This window comes from Dendrobates tinctorius, unplaced genomic scaffold (genome assembly GCF_039654945.1).
Source record: "Dendrobates tinctorius isolate UK_male_01 unplaced genomic scaffold, ASM3965494v1 ptg000353l, whole genome shotgun sequence".
Taxonomy (NCBI): domain Eukaryota; kingdom Metazoa; phylum Chordata; class Amphibia; order Anura; family Dendrobatidae; genus Dendrobates; species Dendrobates tinctorius.
Window position 1 is genome coordinate 2142902 of NW_027362019.1, and position 18892 is coordinate 2161793.

At 47.7% G+C, this 18892-nt stretch overlaps 1 protein-coding gene across 1 annotated transcript in view; it reads left to right on the forward strand.

The window, feature by feature from the left end:
• LOC141075444 (amblin-like) overlaps positions 1–18892 on the forward strand; it is a 51891-nt gene that overhangs the window by 20991 nt on the left and 12008 nt on the right. The window contains exons 3-5 of the mRNA XM_073562499.1: positions 7823–7999; positions 16767–16829; positions 16937–17015. Of these exons, the coding sequence (XP_073418600.1) occupies positions 7823–7999; positions 16767–16829; positions 16937–17015 (319 nt within the window). The remainder of the gene's footprint in view (positions 1–7822; positions 8000–16766; positions 16830–16936; positions 17016–18892) is intronic.

The following is an 18892-nucleotide window of genomic DNA, read 5'->3' on the forward strand; positions in this document are numbered from 1 at the left end:
GACATCACTGGTATAATGACCTGAAACCACACCCCTTATACTCCAGCACCAGCCCCTCATATATTACTTCTGACAACCAGCCTGTATACATGTGAGAGGTTGTCAGCCTCGCCCCCTGGTGATGACATCACTGGTATAATGACCTGAAACCACACCCCTTACACGCCAGCACCGGCCCCTCATATATTACTTCTGACAACCAGCCTGTATACATGTGAGAGGTTGTCAGCCTCGCCCCCTGGTGATGATATCACTGGTATAATGACCTGAAACCACACCCCTTATACTCCAGCACCGGCCCCTCATATATTACTTCTGACAACCAGCCTGTAGACATGTGAGAGGTTGTCAGCCTCGCCCCCTGGTGGTGACATCACTGGTATAATGACCTGAAACCACACCCCTTATACTCCAGCACCAGCCCCTCATATATTACTTCTGACAACCAGCCTGTATACATGTGAGAGGTTGTCAGCCTCGCCCCCTGGTGATGACATCACTGGTATAATGACCTGAAACCACACCCCTTACACGCCAGCACCGGCCCCTCATATATTACTTCTGACAACCAGCCTGTAGACATGTGAGAGGTTGTCAGCCTCGCCCCCTGGTGGTGACATCACTGGTATAATGACCTGAAACCACACCCCTTATACTCCAGCACCAGCCCCTCATATATTACTTCTGACAACCAGCCTGTATACATGTGAGAGGTTGTCAGCCTCGCCCCCTGGTGATGACATCACTGGTATAATGACCTGAAACCACACCCCTTACACGCCAGCACCGGCCCCTCATATATTACTTCTGACAACCAGCCTGTAGACATGTGAGAGGTTGTCAGCCTCGCCCCCTGGTGATGACATCACTGGTATAATGACCTGAAACCACACCCCTTATACTCCAGCACCAGCCCCTCATATATTACTTCTAACAACCAGCCTGTATACATGTGAAAGGTTGTCAGCCTCGCCCCCTGGTGATGACATCACTGGTATAATGACCTGAAACCACACCCCTTACACGCCAGCACCGGCCCCTCATATATTACTTCTGACAACCAGCCTGTATACATGTGAGAGGTTGTCAGCCTCGCCCCCTGGTGGTGACATCACTGGTATAATGACCTGAAACCACACCCCTTATACTCCAGCACCAGCCCCTCATATATTACTTCTGACAACCAGCCTGTATACATGTGAGAGGTTGTCAGCCTCGCCCCCTGGTGGTGACATCACTGGTATAATGACCTGAAACCACACCCCTTATACTCCAGCACCGGCCCCTCATATATTACTTCTGACAACCAGCCTGTATACATGTGAGAGGTTGTCAGCCTCGCCCCCTGGTGATGACATCACTGGTATAATGACCTGAAACCACACCCCTTATACTCCAGCACCAGCCCCTCATATATTACTTCTGACAACCAGCCTGTATACATGTGAGAGGTTGTCAGCCTCGCCCCCTGGTGATGACATCACTGGTATAATGACCTGAAACCACACCCCTTACACGCCAGCACCGGCCCCTCATATATTACTTCTGACAACCAGCCTGTATACATGTGAGAGGTTGTCAGCCTCGCCCCCTGGTGATGACATCACTGGTATAATGACCTGAAACCACACCCCTTATACTCCAGCACCAACCCCTCATATATTACTTCTGACAACCAGCCTGTAGACATGTGAGAGGTTGTCAGCCTCGCCCCCTGGTGGTGACATCACTGGTATAATGACCTGAAACCACACCCCTTATACTCCAGCACCAGCCCCTCATATATTACTTCTGACAACCAGCCTGTAGACATGTGAGAGGTTGTCAGCCTCGCCCCCTGGTGATGACATCACTGGTATAATGACCTGAAACCACACCCCTTATACTCCAGCACCAGCCCCTCATATATTACTTCTAACAACCAGCCTGTATACATGTGAGAGGTTGTCAGCCTCGCCCCCTGGTGGTGACATCACTGGTATAATGACCTGAAACCACACCCCTTATACTCCAGCACCAGCCCCTCATATATTACTTCTGACAACCAGCCTGTAGACATGTGAGAGGTTGTCAGCCTCGCCCCCTGGTGGTGACATCACTGGTATAATGACCTGAAACCACACCCCTTATACTTCAGCACCAGCCCCTCATATATTACTTCTGACAACCAGCCTGTAGACATGTGAGAGGTTGTCAGCCTCGCCCCCTGGTGATGACATCACTGGTATAATGACCTGAAACCACACCCCTTATACTCCAGCACCGGCCCCTCATATATTACTTCTAACAACCAGCCTGTATACATGTGAGAGGTTGTCAGCCTCGCCCCCTGGTGGTGACATCACTGGTATAATGACCTGAAACCACACCCCTTACACGCCAGCACCGGCCCCTCATATATTACTTCTGACAACCAGCCTGTATACATGTGAGAGGTTGTCAGCCTCGCCCCCTGGTGATGACATCACTGGTATAATGACCTGAAACCACACCCCTTACACGCCAGCACCGGCCCCTCATATATTACTTCTGACAACCAGCCTGTATACATGTGAGAGGTTGTCAGCCTCGCCACCTGGTGATGACATCACTGGTATAATGACCTGAAACCACACCCCTTATACTCCAGCACCAGCCCCTCATATATTACTTCTGACAACCAGCCTGTATACATGTGAGAGGTTGTCAGCCTCGCCCCCTGGTGATGACATCACTGGTATAATGACCTGAAACCACACCCCTTATACTCCAGCACCAGCCCCTCATATATTACTTCTGACAACCAGCCTGTAGACATGTGAGAGGTTGTCAGCCTCGCCCCCTGGTGATGACATCACTGGTATAATGACCTGAAACCACACCCCTTATACTCCAGCACCAGCCCCTCATATATTACTTCTGACAACCAGCCTGTAGACATGTGAGAGGTTGTCAGCCTCGCCCCCTGGTGATGACATCACTGGTATAATGACCTGAAACCACATCCCTTATACTCCAGCACCAGCCCCTCATATATTACTTCTGACAACCAGCCTGTATACATGTGAGAGGTTGTCAGCCTCGCCCCCTGGTGATGACATCACTGGTATAATGACCTGAAACCACACCCCTTATACTCCAGCACCAGCCCCTCATATATTACTTCTGACAACCAGCCTGTATACATGTGAGAGGTTGTCAGCCTCGCCCCCTGGTGATGACATCACTGGTATAATGACCTGAAACCACACCCCTTATACTCCAGCACCGGCCCCTCATATATTACTTCTGACAACCAGCCTGTAGACATGTGAGAGGTTGTCAGACTCGCCCCCTGGTGATGACATCACTGGTATAATGACCTGAAACCACATCCCTTATACTCCAGCACCAGCCCCTCATATATTACTTCTGACAACCAGCCTGTATACATGTGAGAGGTTGTCAGCCTCGCCCCCTGGTGATGACATCACTGGTATAATGACCTGAAACCACACCCCTTATACTCCAGCACCGGCCCCTCATATATTACTTCTGACAACCAGCCTGTAGACATGTGAGAGGTTGTCAGACTCGCCCCCTGGTGATGACATCACTGGTATAATGACCTGAAACCACACCCCTTATACTCCAGCACCGGCCCCTCATATATTACTTCTGACAACCAGCCTGTATACATGTGAGAGGTTGTCAGCCTCGCCCCCTGGTGATGACATCACTGGTATAATGACCTGAAACCACACCCCTTATACTCCAGCACCAGCCCCTCATATATTACTTCTGACAACCAGCCTGTAGACATGTGAGAGGTTGTCAGCCTCGCCCCCTGGTGATGACATCACTGGTATAATGACCTGAAACCACATGCCTTATACTCCAGCACCAGCCCCTCATATATTACTTCTGACAACCAGCCTGTATACATGTGAGAGGTTGTCAGCCTCGCCCCCTGGTGATGACATCACTGGTATAATGACCTGAAACCACACCCCTTATACTCCAGCACCAGCCCCTCATATATTACTTCTGACAACCAGCCTGTATACATGTGAGGTTGTCAGCCTCGCCCCCTGGTGATGACATCACTGGTATAATGACCTGAAACCACACCCCTTATACTCCAGCACCAGCCCCTCATATATTACTTCTGACAACCAGCCTGTAGACATGTGAGAGGTTGTCAGCCTCGCCCCCTGGTGATGACATCACTGGTATAATGACCTGAAACCACACCCCTTATACTCCAGCACCAGCCCCTCATATATTACTTCTGACAACCAGCCTGTAGACATGTGAGAGGTTGTCAGCCTCGCCCCCTGGTGGTGACATCACTGGTATAATGACCTGAAACCACACCCCTTATACTCCAGCAGCGGCCCCTCATATATTACTTCTGACAACCAGCCTGTATACATGTGAGAGGTTGTCAGCCTCGCCCCCTGGTGATGACATCACTGGTATAATGACCTGAAACCACACCCCTTATACTCCAGCACCAGCCCCTCATATATTACTTCTGACAACCAGCCTGTAGACATGTGAGAGGTTGTCAGCCTCGCCCCCTGGTGGTGACATCACTGGTATAATGACCTGAAACCACACCCCTTATACTCCAGCACCAGCCCCTCATATATTACTTCTGACAACCAGCCTGTAGACATGTGAGAGGTTGTCAGCCTCGCCCCCTGGTGATGACATCACTGGTATAATGACCTGAAACCACATCCCTTATACTCCAGCACCAGCCCCTCATATATTACTTCTGACAACCAGCCTGTATACATGTGAGAGGTTGTCAGCCTCGCCCCCTGGTGGTGACATCACTGGTATAATGACCTGAAACCACACCCCTTATACTCCAGCACCAGCCCCTCATATATTACTTCTGACAACCAGCCTGTAGACATGTGAGAGGTTGTCAGACTCGCCCCCTGGTGATGACATCACTGGTATAATGACCTGAAACCACACCCCTTATACTCCAGCACCAGCCCCTCATATATTACTTCTGACAACCAGCCTGTATACATGTGAGAGGTTGTCAGCCTCGCCCCCTGGTGGTGACATCACTGGTATAATGACCTGAAACCACACCCCTTATACTCCAGCACCAGCCCCTCATATATTACTTCTGACAACCAGCCTGTAGACATGTGAGAGGTTGTCAGACTCGCCCCCTGGTGATGACATCACTGGTATAATGACCTGAAACCACACCCCTTATACTCCAGCACCAGCCCCTCATATATTACTTCTAACAACCAGCCTGTATACATGTGAGAGGTTGTCAGCCTCGCCCCCTGGCGATGACATCACTGGTATAATGACCTGAAACCACACCCCTTATACTCCAGCACCAGCCCCTCATATATTACTTCTGACAACCAGCCTGTAGACATGTGAGAGGTTGTCAGCCTCGCCCCCTGGTGGTGACATCACTGGTATAATGACCTGAAACCACACCCCTTATACTCCAGCACCAGCCCCTCATATATTACTTCTGACAACCAGCCTGTAGACATGTGAGAGGTTGTCAGCCTCGCCCCCTGGTGGTGACATCACTGGTATAATGACCTGAAACCACACCCCTTATACTCCAGCACCAGCCCCTCATATATTACTTCTGACAACCAGCCTGTAGACATGTGAGAGGTTGTCAGCCTCGCCCCCTGGTGGTGACATCACTGGTATAATGACCTGAAACCACACCCCTTATACTCCAGCACCAGCCCCTCATATATTACTTCTGACAACCAGCCTGTAGACATGTGAGAGGTTGTCAGCCTCGCCCCCTGGTGGTGACATCACTGGTATAATGACCTGAAACCACACCCCTTATACTCCAGCACCGGCCCCTCATATATTACTTCTGACAACCAGCCTGTAGACATGTGAGAGGTTGTCAGCCTCGCCCCCTGGTGGTGACATCACTGGTATAATGACCTGAAACCACACCCCTTATACTCCAGCACCAGCCCCTCATATATTACTTCTGACAACCAGCCTGTAGACATGTGAGAGGTTGTCAGCCTCGCCCCCTGGTGATGACATCACTGGTATAATGACCTGAAACCACACCCCTTATACTCCAGCACCGGCCCCTCATATATTACTTCTAACAACCAGCCTGTATACATGTGAGAGGTTGTCAGCCTCGCCCCCTGGTGGTGACATCACTGGTATAATGACCTGAAACCACACCCCTTATACTCCAGCACCAGCCCCTCATATATTACTTCTGACAACCAGCCTGTATACATGTGAGAGGTTGTCAGCCTCGCCCCCTGGTGATGACATCACTGGTATAATGACCTGAAACCACACCCCTTATACTCCAGCACCGGCCCCTCATATATTACTTCTGACAACCAGCCTGTAGACATGTGAGAGGTTGTCAGCCTCGCCCCCTGGTGGTGACATCACTGGTATAATGACCTGAAACCACACCCCTTATACTCCAGCACCGGCCCCTCATATATTACTTCTGACAACCAGCCTGTAGACATGTGAGAGGTTGTCAGCCTCGCCCCCTGGTGATGACATCACTGGTATAATGACCTGAAACCACACCCCTTATACTCCAGCACCGGCCCCTCATATATTACTTCTGACAACCAGCCTGTAGACATGTGAGAGGTTGTCAGCCTCGCCCCCTGGTGGTGACATCACTGGTATAATGACCTGAAACCACACCCCTTATACTCCAGCACCGGCCCCTCATATATTACTTCTGACAACCAGCCTGTAGACATGTGAGAGGTTGTCAGCCTCGCCCCCTGGTGATGACATCACTGGTATAATGACCTGAAACCACACCCCTTATACTCCAGCACCAGCCCCTCATATATTACTTCTGACAACCAGCCTGTATACATGTGAGAGGTTGTCAGCCTCGCCCCCTGGTGATGACATCACTGGTATAATGACCTGAAACCACACCCCTTATACTCCAGCACCGGCCCCTCATATATTACTTCTGACAACCAGCCTGTAGACATGTGAGAGGTTGTCAGCCTCGCCCCCTGGTGGTGACATCACTGGTATAATGACCTGAAACCACACCCCTTATACTCCAGCACCGGCCCCTCATATATTACTTCTGACAACCAGCCTGTAGACATGTGAGAGGTTGTCAGCCTCGCCCCCTGGTGATGACATCACTGGTATAATGACCTGAAACCACACCCCTTATACTCCAGCACCGGCCCCTCATATATTACTTCTGACAACCAGCCTGTAGACATGTGAGAGGTTGTCAGCCTCGCCCCCTGGTGGTGACATCACTGGTATAATGACCTGAAACCACACCCCTTATACTCCAGCACCGGCCCCTCATATATTACTTCTGACAACCAGCCTGTAGACATGTGAGAGGTTGTCAGCCTCGCCCCCTGGTGGTGACATCACTGGTATAATGACCTGAAACCACACCCCTTATACTCCAGCACCGGCCCCTCATATATTACTTCTGACAACCAGCCTGTATACATGTGAGAGGTTGTCAGCCTCGCCCCCTGGTGGTGACATCACTGGTATAATGACCTGAAACCACACCCCTTATACTCCAGCACCAGCCCCTCATATATTACTTCTGACAACCAGCCTGTAGACATGTGAGAGGTTGTCAGCCTCGCCCCCTGGTGATGACATCACTGGGGGGGTCTTGACTTTTGATCTGCTGAATGCTGTCACCTCTGTGGTGTGGTGTCCTGACTGTGACTGGTCTTTCGTGGATCCACCGCTCATGTTAGGAGGGTATCTAGGGGACAGTATCTTGGACTGTACTGCTAGTGCTCAGGTGTCAGCGGTGACATCACTATTATTAACCCCTGCTTCTCCCTAGATGCCGTGTGCGACCTCCATAAGGACCAGGGGCCATGTATGGCCTTGGTTTTCATGTGGTATTATGACCAGGAGCGGAGGATCTGTGATTCTTTCTTTTATGGTGGATGTCAAGGCAACGGGAACAGATTTGAGGACAAGAATGAATGTATACAGCTTTGTGTGGCGCCAAAGAAAGGTTTGTGACCACGCTGTGATGCCTCCGAGTGTCCTCTCCTCAGCAGGGTGGTATTATCATTGGGTCTGTCATAATTACAGGCCTATATGGGAAAGACTTGTGCTATTGACAGGCTTGGACTGGCCCTCGGGGGAACAGGGGAATCACCCGGTGGGCCCCACCCTCTATACGAGCAGTATATGGCACCATACAATTACTTCACTCTGTTCAGACTGGCCGTATGGTAATCATGTAATAATCTGCCCAGTGAGTGATTATACTGAAGTGGGGGCAAGATGTGAATTAGGGAAATGTGAAGCTGAACAGCCGCCCCCATATTACTGATGGGTCCTAAGAAACTCAGTCCAACACCAACAGCTGATGTCCCTGCTTATCTAGGTGCAAACTGCGCAATACAAGTCATTTAAAGGGGTTTTCCCACAAATAAAAAATGACTTTAATCAACAGATCTTGGAATAATAATAATTTCCACAATTGACTGTGATTAAATAAAATGTTCCTGTGCTGAGAAAATCTTATACATGTTCCCCTGCTGTATTGTATAATGGTCGTATCTGACCATGCAGGAACAGGGTCTGATCATACCACATATCCTGGGCAGGGGGGAAGAGAAAGAGTATAGAGACATTACAGCAGGGGAGCGCAGATGATTCTTTCTTTGAAGAAAAACATTGTTTAAAGACAGGCAGGAAATGTTTTACTTCATAACAAAAGTCATCTGTGATCTCGACTGTAATGTCTGCACACTTTTTTCTCCCTTGCTTAAGAGATGTGGTATGATCAGACCATGTTCCTGCATGGTCGGACACGGCCATTACACGTTACAGCACGGGAACATGTATAAGATTATGTCAGCACAGGAGCATTTTATTTAACCATATCCAATTGTGGAAATTATTATTATTCCAAGATCTATTGAATAAAAGTAACTTTTGTTCACGGGAAAACCCCTTTAAATAACACATCACGTCCACCCCTTCTATAAACATGGGACCAAAATTAGAGGGATTTCACAACTAGGAAAGTTATGACCATTGTGGGGGTCTTCACTGATAACATCACACTATAAGCTTAGGGTGTTAGGGTGTGTGGGATGTTTGGTGTAAGGTTAGGTGAGTGTGGGGTGGCTGGAGTGACATGAGGTGGGTGTCAGCGGAGATCAGTGTGAGATGTTTGGTGTAGGGTAAGGGGAGTGTGGGCTGAGGAGAGGGTGGGTTGTTTGGCATGTGATGATTATTGTAAGGTGAGGAGAGTGGGGTGTTTTTTGTAGGGTGAGGTCTTTAGTGTGGGGTTTTTGGAGAGTTGTGAAGCAAATGTTGGCTAAGGTGAATGTGTGGTGAGTGTGGGATGTTTGGGGTGTAGTGTTTGGTGTCAGTGAATATAGGTTAAGTGCAGGGTGCTTGGGGTGGGATACGTGGTGTAAGGGAAGTTGAGTGTGAAGTGTTTGGTAAGAAGTGATTGTTGGGTAATTATGGGGTGCTTGGTATTGGATTCTTATGGGTGTTTGGTGTGAGGTGAGTTCAGTATGGGGTGTTTGGTGTGGGGTGAGTTCAGTATGGGGTGTTTGGTGTGGGTTGCTTCTGATATATTTGTTGCAGGATGAGCTAAGTGTAGGCTGTTTGGTGTGGTCATATAATGGGGGGGTGAAGTAAGTGTGAGTTGTTTGGAATGGGAGGTGAGTATGGAGTGTTTGGTGTGGGAGGATTATGGAGTGTTTGGTGTAAGGCGAGTTTGGAGTGTTTGGTGTAAGGAGAGTATGGAGTGTTTGGTGTAGGATGATTGTGGAGTGTTTGGTGTAAGGTGACTATGGAGAGTTTGGTGTGGGAGGAGTATGGAGTGTTTAGTGTAAGGTGAGTATGGAGTGTTTGGTGTAGGATGATTGTGGAGTGTTTGGTGTAGGATGATTGTGGAGTGTTTGGTGTGGGATGATTGTGAAGTGTTTGGTATAAGGAGAGTATGGAGTGTTTGGTGTGGGATGATTGTGGAGTGTTTGGTGTGGGATGATTATGGAGTGTTTAGTGTAAAGTGAGTATGGAGTGTTTGGTGTGGGATGATTGTGGAGTGTTTGGTGTAAGGAGAGTAAGGAGTGTTTGCTGTAGGATGATTGTGGAGTGCTTGGTGTAAGGTAAGTATGGAGGGTTTGGTGTGGGATGATTGTGGAGTGTTTGGTGTAAGGAGAGTATTAAATGTTTGGTGAAAGGAGAGTATGGACAGTTTGGTGTGGGATGATTGTGGAGTGTTTGGTGTGGGATGATTATGGAGTGTTTAGTGTAAGGCGAGTATGGAGTGTTTGGTGTAAGGTGAGTATGGAGTGTTTGGTGTAAGGTGAGTATGGAGTGTTTGGTGTAAGGTGAGTATGGAGTGTTTGGTGTAAGGTGAGTATGGAGTGTTTGGTGTAAGGTGAGTATGGAGTGTTTGGTGTAAGGTGAGTATGGAGTGTTTGGTGTAAGGCGAGTATGTAGTGTTTGGTGTGGGATTAAAACCTGTCCTATATCCTCTGCTGTCCTAAGCTTATCCCTTTACTATATTCACACTATACTTTAACACTTTACATCCTGTACATCACCATAATACATTAGATACATTATAGACTGTTCATGTCTTTGTCAGTGGGCAAACTTACAACATCAGCAAGCGATCAAATACTTATTTCCCCCACTGTATGTGGAGGGTGATCGGTGTGAGGAAAGTGATCGGTGTGATGGATTGTCAGTTGTTTGGTGTGGGTGAGATGAGTATGGGTGATTGATGTGTGGTGATTTAAGTGTTGGATGAGTGTGATGGGTTTGGTAAAGAGTAAGGGGAGTGTGGGCTGTATGTATGTGTCTTGTATAATGTGTGAGCTGTATGATGTGTGGGCTGTGTGATCTGTAGGTATGTGTCTTGCATGATGTGTGGGCTGTATGGTGTCTTGTATGATGTGTGGGCTGTGTGGTAAGTGTCTTGTATGATGTGTGAACTGTGTGGTGTTTGGGCTGCATGGAGTCTTGTATGATGTGTGGGCTGTATGGTATGTGTCTTGTATGATGTGTAGGCGTATGGTGTGTGTCTTGTATGATGTGTGGGCTGTGTGGTGTGTGGGATGTGTCTTGTATGATGTGTGGGCTGTGTTGTGTGTGGGCTGTATGCTATGTGTCTTGTATGATGTGTGGGCTGTATGTGGTGTATCTTGTATGATGTGTGGGCTGTATGGCATGTGTCTTGTATGATGTGTGGGCTGTGTGGTGTGTGGGATGTGTGTTGTATGATGTGTGGGCTGTATGGTGTGTGTCTTGTATGATGTGTGGGCTGTATGCTATGTGTCTTGTATGATGTGTGGGCTGTATGTGGTGTATCTTGTATGATGTGTGGGCTGTATGGCATGTGTCTTGTATGATGTGTGGGCTGTGTGGTATGTGTCTTGTATGGTGTGTGGGCTGTGTGTTGTATGATGTGTGGTCTGTGTGTTGTATGGTGTGTGTGTTGTATGATGTGTGGGCTGTGTGGAGTATGTGTCTTGTATGATGTGTGGGCTGTATGGTATGGGTCTTGTATGATATGTGGGCTGTGTGGTCTGTATAGTATGTGTCTTGTATAATGTGTGGGCTGTATGTGGTGTATCTTGTAGGATGTGTGGGCTGTATGTGGTGCATCTTGTATGATGTGTGGGCTGTATGTGGTGTATCTTGTATGATGTGTGGGCTGTATGTGGTGTATCTTGTAGGATGTGTGTAGGCTGTATGTGGTGTATCTTGTATGATGTGTGGGCTATATGTGGTGTATCTTGTATGATGTGTGGGCTGTATGTGGTGTATCTTGTAGGATGTGTGTAGGCTGTATGTGGTGTATCTTGTATGATGTGTGTAGGCTGTATGTGGTGTATCTTGTATGATGTGTGTAGGCTGTATGTGGTGTATCTTGTATGATGTGTAGGCTGTATGTGGTGTATCTTGTATGATGTGTGGAGACTGTATGTGGTGTATCTTGTATGATGTGTGGGCTGTATGTGTTGTATCTTGTATGATGTGTAGGCTGTATGTGGTGTATCTTGTATGATGTGTGGGCTGTATGTGGTGTATCTTGTATGATGTGTGTAGGCTGTATGTGGTGTATCTTGTATGATGTGTGTAGGCTGTATGTGGTGTATCTTGTAGGATGTGTGGGCTGTATGTGGTGTATCTTGTTTGATGTGTGGGCTGTATGTGGTGTATCTTGTATGATGTGTGGGCTGTATGTGGTGTATCTTGTATGATGTGTGTAGGCTGTATGTGGTGTATCTTGTATGATGTGTGTGGGCTGTATGTGGTGTATCTTGTATGATGTGTGGGCTGTATGTGGTGTATCTTGTATGATGTGTGGGCTGTATGTGGTGTATCTTGTATGATGTGTGGGCTGTATGTGGTGTATCTTGTATGATGTGTGTGGGCTGTATGTGGTGTATCTTGTATGATGTGTGTGGGCTGTATGTGGTGTATCTTGTAGGATGTGTGGGCTGTATGTGGTGTATCTTGTATGATGTGTGGGCTGTATGTGGTGTATCTTGTATGATGTGTGGGCTATATGTGGTGTATCTTGTATGATGTGTGTGGGCTGTATGTGGTGTATCTTGTATGATGTGTGTGGGCTGTATGTGGTGTATCTTGTAGGATGTGTGGGCTGTATGTGGTGTATCTTGTATGATGTGTGGGCTGTATGTGGTGTATCTTGTAGGATGTGTGGGCTGTATGTGGTGTATCTTGTTTGATGTGTGGGCTGTATGTGGTGTATCTTTTATGATGTGTGTAGGCTGTATGTGGTGTATCTTGTTTGATGTGTGGGCTGTATGTGGTGTATCTTGTATAATGTGTGGGCTGTATGTGGTGTATCTTGTAGGATGTGTGGGCTGTATGTGGTGTATCTTGTATGATGTGTGGGCTGTATGTGGTGTATCTTGTAGGATGTGTGGGCTGTATGTGGTGTATCTTGTTTGATGTGTGGGCTGTATGTGGTGTATCTTGTATAATGTGTGGGCTGTATGTGGTGTATCTTGTATGATGTGTGTAGACTGTATGTGGTGTATCTTGTAGGATGTGTGGGCTGTATGTGGTGTATCTTGTAGGATGTGTGGGCTGTATGTGGTGTATCTTGTATGATGTGTGGGCTGTATGTGGTGTATCTTGTATGATGTGTGGGCTGTATGTGGTGTATCTTGTATGATGTGTGGGCTGTATGTGGTGTATCTTGTATAATGTGTGGGCTGTATGTGGTGTATCTTGTAGGATGTGTGGGCTGTATGTGGTGTATCTTGTATGATGTGTGGGCTGTATGTGGTGTATCTTGTATGATGTGTGTAGGCTGTATGTGGTGTATCTTGTTTGATGTGTGGGCTGTATGTGGTGTATCTTGTATAATGTGTGGGCTGTATGTGGTGTATCTTGTATGATGTGTGTAGACTGTATGTGGTGTATCTTGTAGGATGTGTGGGCTGTATGTGGTGTATCTTGTAGGATGTGTGGGCTGTATGTGGTGTATCTTGTATGATGTGTGGGCTGTATGTGGTGTATCTTGTATGATGTGTGGGCTGTATGTGGTGTATCTTGTATGATGTGTGTAGGCTGTATGTGGTGTATCTTGTATGATGTGTGTAGGCTGTATGTGGTGTATCTTGTATGATGTGTGTAGGCTGTATGTGGTGTATCTTGTATGATGTGTGTAGGCTGTATGTGGTGTATCTTGTAGGATGTGTGGGCTGTATGTGGTGTATCTTGTTTGATGTGTGGGCTGTATGTGGTGTATCTTGTATAATGTGTGGGCTGTATGTGGTGTATCTTGTATAATGTGTGGGCTGTATGTGGTGTATCTTGTAGGATGTGTGGGCTGTATGTGGTGTATCTTGTATGATGTGTGGGCTGTATGTGGTGTATCTTGTATGATGTGTGTAGGCTGTATGTGGTGTATCTTGTTTGATGTGTGGGCTGTATGTGGTGTATCTTGTATAATGTGTGGGCTGTATGTGGTGTATCTTGTATGATGTGTGTAGACTGTATGTGGTGTATCTTGTAGGATGTGTGGGCTGTATGTGGTGTATCTTGTATGATGTGTGGGCTATATGTGGTGTATCTTGTATGATGTGTGTGGGCTGTATGTGGTGTATCTTGTATGATGTGTGTGGGCTGTATGTGGTGTATCTTGTAGGATGTGTGGGCTGTATGTGGTGTATCTTGTATGATGTGTGGGCTGTATGTGGTGTATCTTGTAGGATGTGTGGGCTGTATGTGGTGTATCTTGTTTGATGTGTGGGCTGTATGTGGTGTATCTTGTATGATGTGTGTAGGCTGTATGTGGTGTATCTTGTTTGATGTGTGGGCTGTATGTGGTGTATCTTGTATAATGTGTGGGCTGTATGTGGTGTATCTTGTAGGATGTGTGGGCTGTATGTGGTGTATCTTGTATGATGTGTGGGCTGTATGTGGTGTATCTTGTAGGATGTGTGGGCTGTATGTGGTGTATCTTGTTTGATGTGTGGGCTGTATGTGGTGTATCTTGTATAATGTGTGGGCTGTATGTGGTGTATCTTGTATGATGTGTGTAGACTGTATGTGGTGTATCTTGTAGGATGTGTGGGCTGTATGTGGTGTATCTTGTAGGATGTGTGGGCTGTATGTGGTGTATCTTGTATGATGTGTGGGCTGTATGTGGTGTATCTTGTATGATGTGTGGGCTGTATGTGGTGTATCTTGTATGATGTGTGGGCTGTATGTGGTGTATCTTGTATAATGTGTGGGCTGTATGTGGTGTATCTTGTAGGATGTGTGGGCTGTATGTGGTGTATCTTGTATGATGTGTGTAGGCTGTATGTGGTGTATCTTGTTTGATGTGTGGGCTGTATGTGGTGTATCTTGTATAATGTGTGGGCTGTATGTGGTGTATCTTGTATGATGTGTGTAGACTGTATGTGGTGTATCTTGTAGGATGTGTGGGCTGTATGTGGTGTATCTTGTAGGATGTGTGGGCTGTATGTGGTGTATCTTGTATGATGTGTGGGCTGTATGTGGTGTATCTTGTATGATGTGTGGGCTGTATGTGGTGTATCTTGTATGATGTGTGTAGGCTGTATGTGGTGTATCTTGTATGATGTGTGTAGGCTGTATGTGGTGTATCTTGTATGATGTGTGTAGGCTGTATGTGGTGTATCTTGTATGATGTGTGTAGGCTGTATGTGGTGTATCTTGTAGGATGTGTGGGCTGTATGTGGTGTATCTTGTTTGATGTGTGGGCTGTATGTGGTGTATCTTGTATAATGTGTGGGCTGTATGTGGTGTATCTTGTATAATGTGTGGGCTGTATGTGGTGTATCTTGTAGGATGTGTGGGCTGTATGTGGTGTATCTTGTATGATGTGTGGGCTGTATGTGGTGTATCTTGTATGATGTGTGTAGGCTGTATGTGGTGTATCTTGTTTGATGTGTGGGCTGTATGTGGTGTATCTTGTATAATGTGTGGGCTGTATGTGGTGTATCTTGTATGATGTGTGTAGACTGTATGTGGTGTATCTTGTAGGATGTGTGGGCTGTATGTGGTGTATCTTGTAGGATGTGTGGGCTGTATGTGGTGTATCTTGTATGATGTGTGGGCTGTATGTGGTGTATCTTGTATGATGTGTGGGCTGTATGTGGTGTATCTTGTAGGATGTGTGGGCTGTATGTGGTGTATCTTGTAGGATGTGTGGGCTGTATGTGGTGTATCTTGTAGGATGTGTGGGCTGTATGTGGTGTATCTTGTTTGATGTGTGGGCTGTATGTGGTGTATCTTGTATGATGTGTGGGCTGTATGTGGTGTATCTTGTATGATGTGTGTAGACTGTATGTGGTGTATCTTGTAGGATGTGTGGGCTGTATGTGGTGTATCTTGTAGGATGTGTGGGCTGTATGTGGTGTATCTTGTATGATGTGTGGGCTGTATGTGGTGTATCTTGTATGATGTGTGTAGACTGTATGTGGTGTATCTTGTAGGATGTGTGGGCTGTATGTGGTGTATCTTGTAGGATGTGTGGGCTGTATGTGGTGTATCTTGTATGATGTGTGGGCTGCATGTGTTGTATCTTGTATGATGTGTGGGCTGTATGTGGTGTATCTTGTATGATGTGTGGGCTGTATGTGTTGTATCTTGTATGATGTGTGGGCTGTATGTGGTGTATCTTGTGTGATGTGTGGGCTGTATGTGGTGTATCTTGTGTGATGTGTGGGCTGTATGTGGTGTATCTTGTGTGATGTGCGGGCTGTATGTGGTGTATCTTGTGTGATGTGTGGGCTGTATGTGGTGTATCTTGTGTGATGTGTGGGCTGTATGTGGTGTATCTTGTGTGGTGTGTGGGCTGTATGTGGTGTATCTTGTATGATGTGTGGGCTATATGTGGTGTATCTTGTATGATGTGTGGGCTGTATGTCGTGTATCTTTATCTTGTATGATGTGTGGGCTGCGTGGTGTGTGTCTTGTATGTGTCTTGTATGATGTGTGGGCTGTTTGGTGTGAGGTGAACCGAGGATGTCTGGAGTGGCGTGAATGTGGCCTGTTTGGTGTGAGGTGCTTGGGGCGAGACATTTATTATGGGGGGATTTGGGGAGTTTGTGTTGTGATGTAGAGTAAGTTGTTTGGAGTGATGTGACTATGGTGTCAGGCGTGGAGTGATAAATGGGGTATACTGTGGGGAGAAGGGTGGGTTTAGGGTAAGCGGTTTGGTGTGGGGTGGGACGAGGGTGCGGTGACTTTGGGGAGAATGTAGGGTAATTTCATGTCTCTCTGGTTTGCAGGGAGGGCGGGTTCCTCAGACACGGATCAGAACTCGGAGCCCTCAGGTTCAGGAACAGATGCAGGTACTCCCCATCATTTCCTGGGGCAGGGCTGGGGTCTGTACACTGTATGTTACAGATCCGGGTGAGCGCTGTGTCTGACCTCACTGTGTCGTCCTCTGACCCTGCAGGTCTAATTGTTGGCGTCGTGTTTGGAGTCATCTTCGGAGCCGCTTTCCTGGTAACACTCGGGCTATACTTGGTGCAGAGGTGAGTTCTGCTCTTCTGCTCCGGACTCAGACACAAACTGATTGTCGGCATGAAACCTACAGCTGCGATAGAAGCAGAAGGGGCAACATCAAATGTACAGACAGAAAAATAATGGCCGTCTGATCTATGACAAAGATCAAAAAATATATAGTCACAGAAAGAAAATGTCATTATAATAATTTTTATTAAAGCAACAGTCCAAAAATTGTATAGCATGGAAAGCTTCAACTCCTCAGAATACACAGTTAAATAATAGAATTCTGCAGCCACCCCTAGGGGGAGCTCCCTGTATACAGAGATACATGATAAGATCCTGTCTGCAGCCACCACGAGGGGGAGCTCCCTGAATACAGAGATACATGATAAGATCCTGTCTGCAGCCACCACTAGGGGGAGCCCCTGTATACAGAGATACATAATAAGATCCTGTCTGCAGTCACCACTAGGGGGAGCTCCCTGTATACAGATATACATGATAAGATTCTGTCTGCAGCCACCACTAGGTGGAGCTCCCTGTATACAGAGATGCATGATAAGATCCTGTCTGCAGTCACCACTAGGGGGAGCTCCCTGTATACAGAGATACATGATAAGATTCTGTCTGCAGCCACCACTAGGGGGAGCTCCCTGTATACAGAGATACATGATAAGATCCTGTCTGCAACCACCACTAGGGGGAGCTCCCTGTAAACAGAGATACATGATAAGATCCTGTCTGCAGTCACCACTAGGGGGAGCTCCCTGTATATAGAGATACATGTTAACATCCTGTCTGCAGTCACCACTAAGGGGATCTCCCTGTATACAGAGATACATAAGATCCTGTCTGCAGTCATCACTCACAATGTGCGGATGCTTCTCATCCATGGAGGGGATCACTCACAATGTGCGGGGGCTTCTCATCCATGGAGGAGATCACTCACAATGTGTGGGAGCTTCTCATCCATGGAGGGGGTCACTCACTATGTGCGGGGGCTTCTCATCCATGGAGGGGGTCACTCACAATGTGCGGAGGCTTCTCATCCATGGAGGGGGTCACTCACAATGTGTGGAGGCTTCTCATCCATGGAGGGGATCACTCACAATGTGTGGAGGCTTCTCATCCACGGAGGGGATCACTCTCAATGTGTGGGGGCTTCTCATTCATGGAGGGGATCACTCACAATGTGTGGGGGCTTCTCATCCACGGAGGGGATCACTCACAATATGTGGAGGCTTCTCATCCACGGAGGGGATCACTCTCAATGTGTGGGGGCTTCTCATTCATGGAGGGGATCACTCACAATGTGTGGGGGCTTCTCATCCATGGAGGGGGTCACTCACAATGTGTGGGGGCTTCTCATCCATGGAGGGGATCACTCACAATGTGTGGAGGCTTCTCATCCATGGAGGGGATCACTCACAATGTGTGGGGGCTTCTCATCCATGGAGGGGATCACTCACAATGTGTGGGGGCTTCTCATCTATTTAGGGGTCACTCACAATGTGCGGGAGGCTTCTCATCCATGGAGGGGGTCACTCACAATGTGCGGGGGCTTCTCCCACTCACAATGTGTGGGGGCTTCTCATCCATGGAGGGGGTCACTCACAATGTGTGGGGGGCTTCTCATCCATGGAGGGGATAACTCACAATGTGCAGGGGCTTCTCATCCATGGAATGGATCACTCACAATGTGCGGGGGGCTTCTCATCCATGGAGGGGGTCACTCACAATGTGCGGGAGCTTCTCATCCATGGAGGGCATCACTCACAATGTGTGGAGGCTTCTCATCCATGGAGGGGGTCACTCACAATGTGCGGGGGAATATCATCCATGGAGGGGATCACTCACAATGTGCGGGAGGCTTCTCATCCATGGAGGGGGTCACTCACAATGT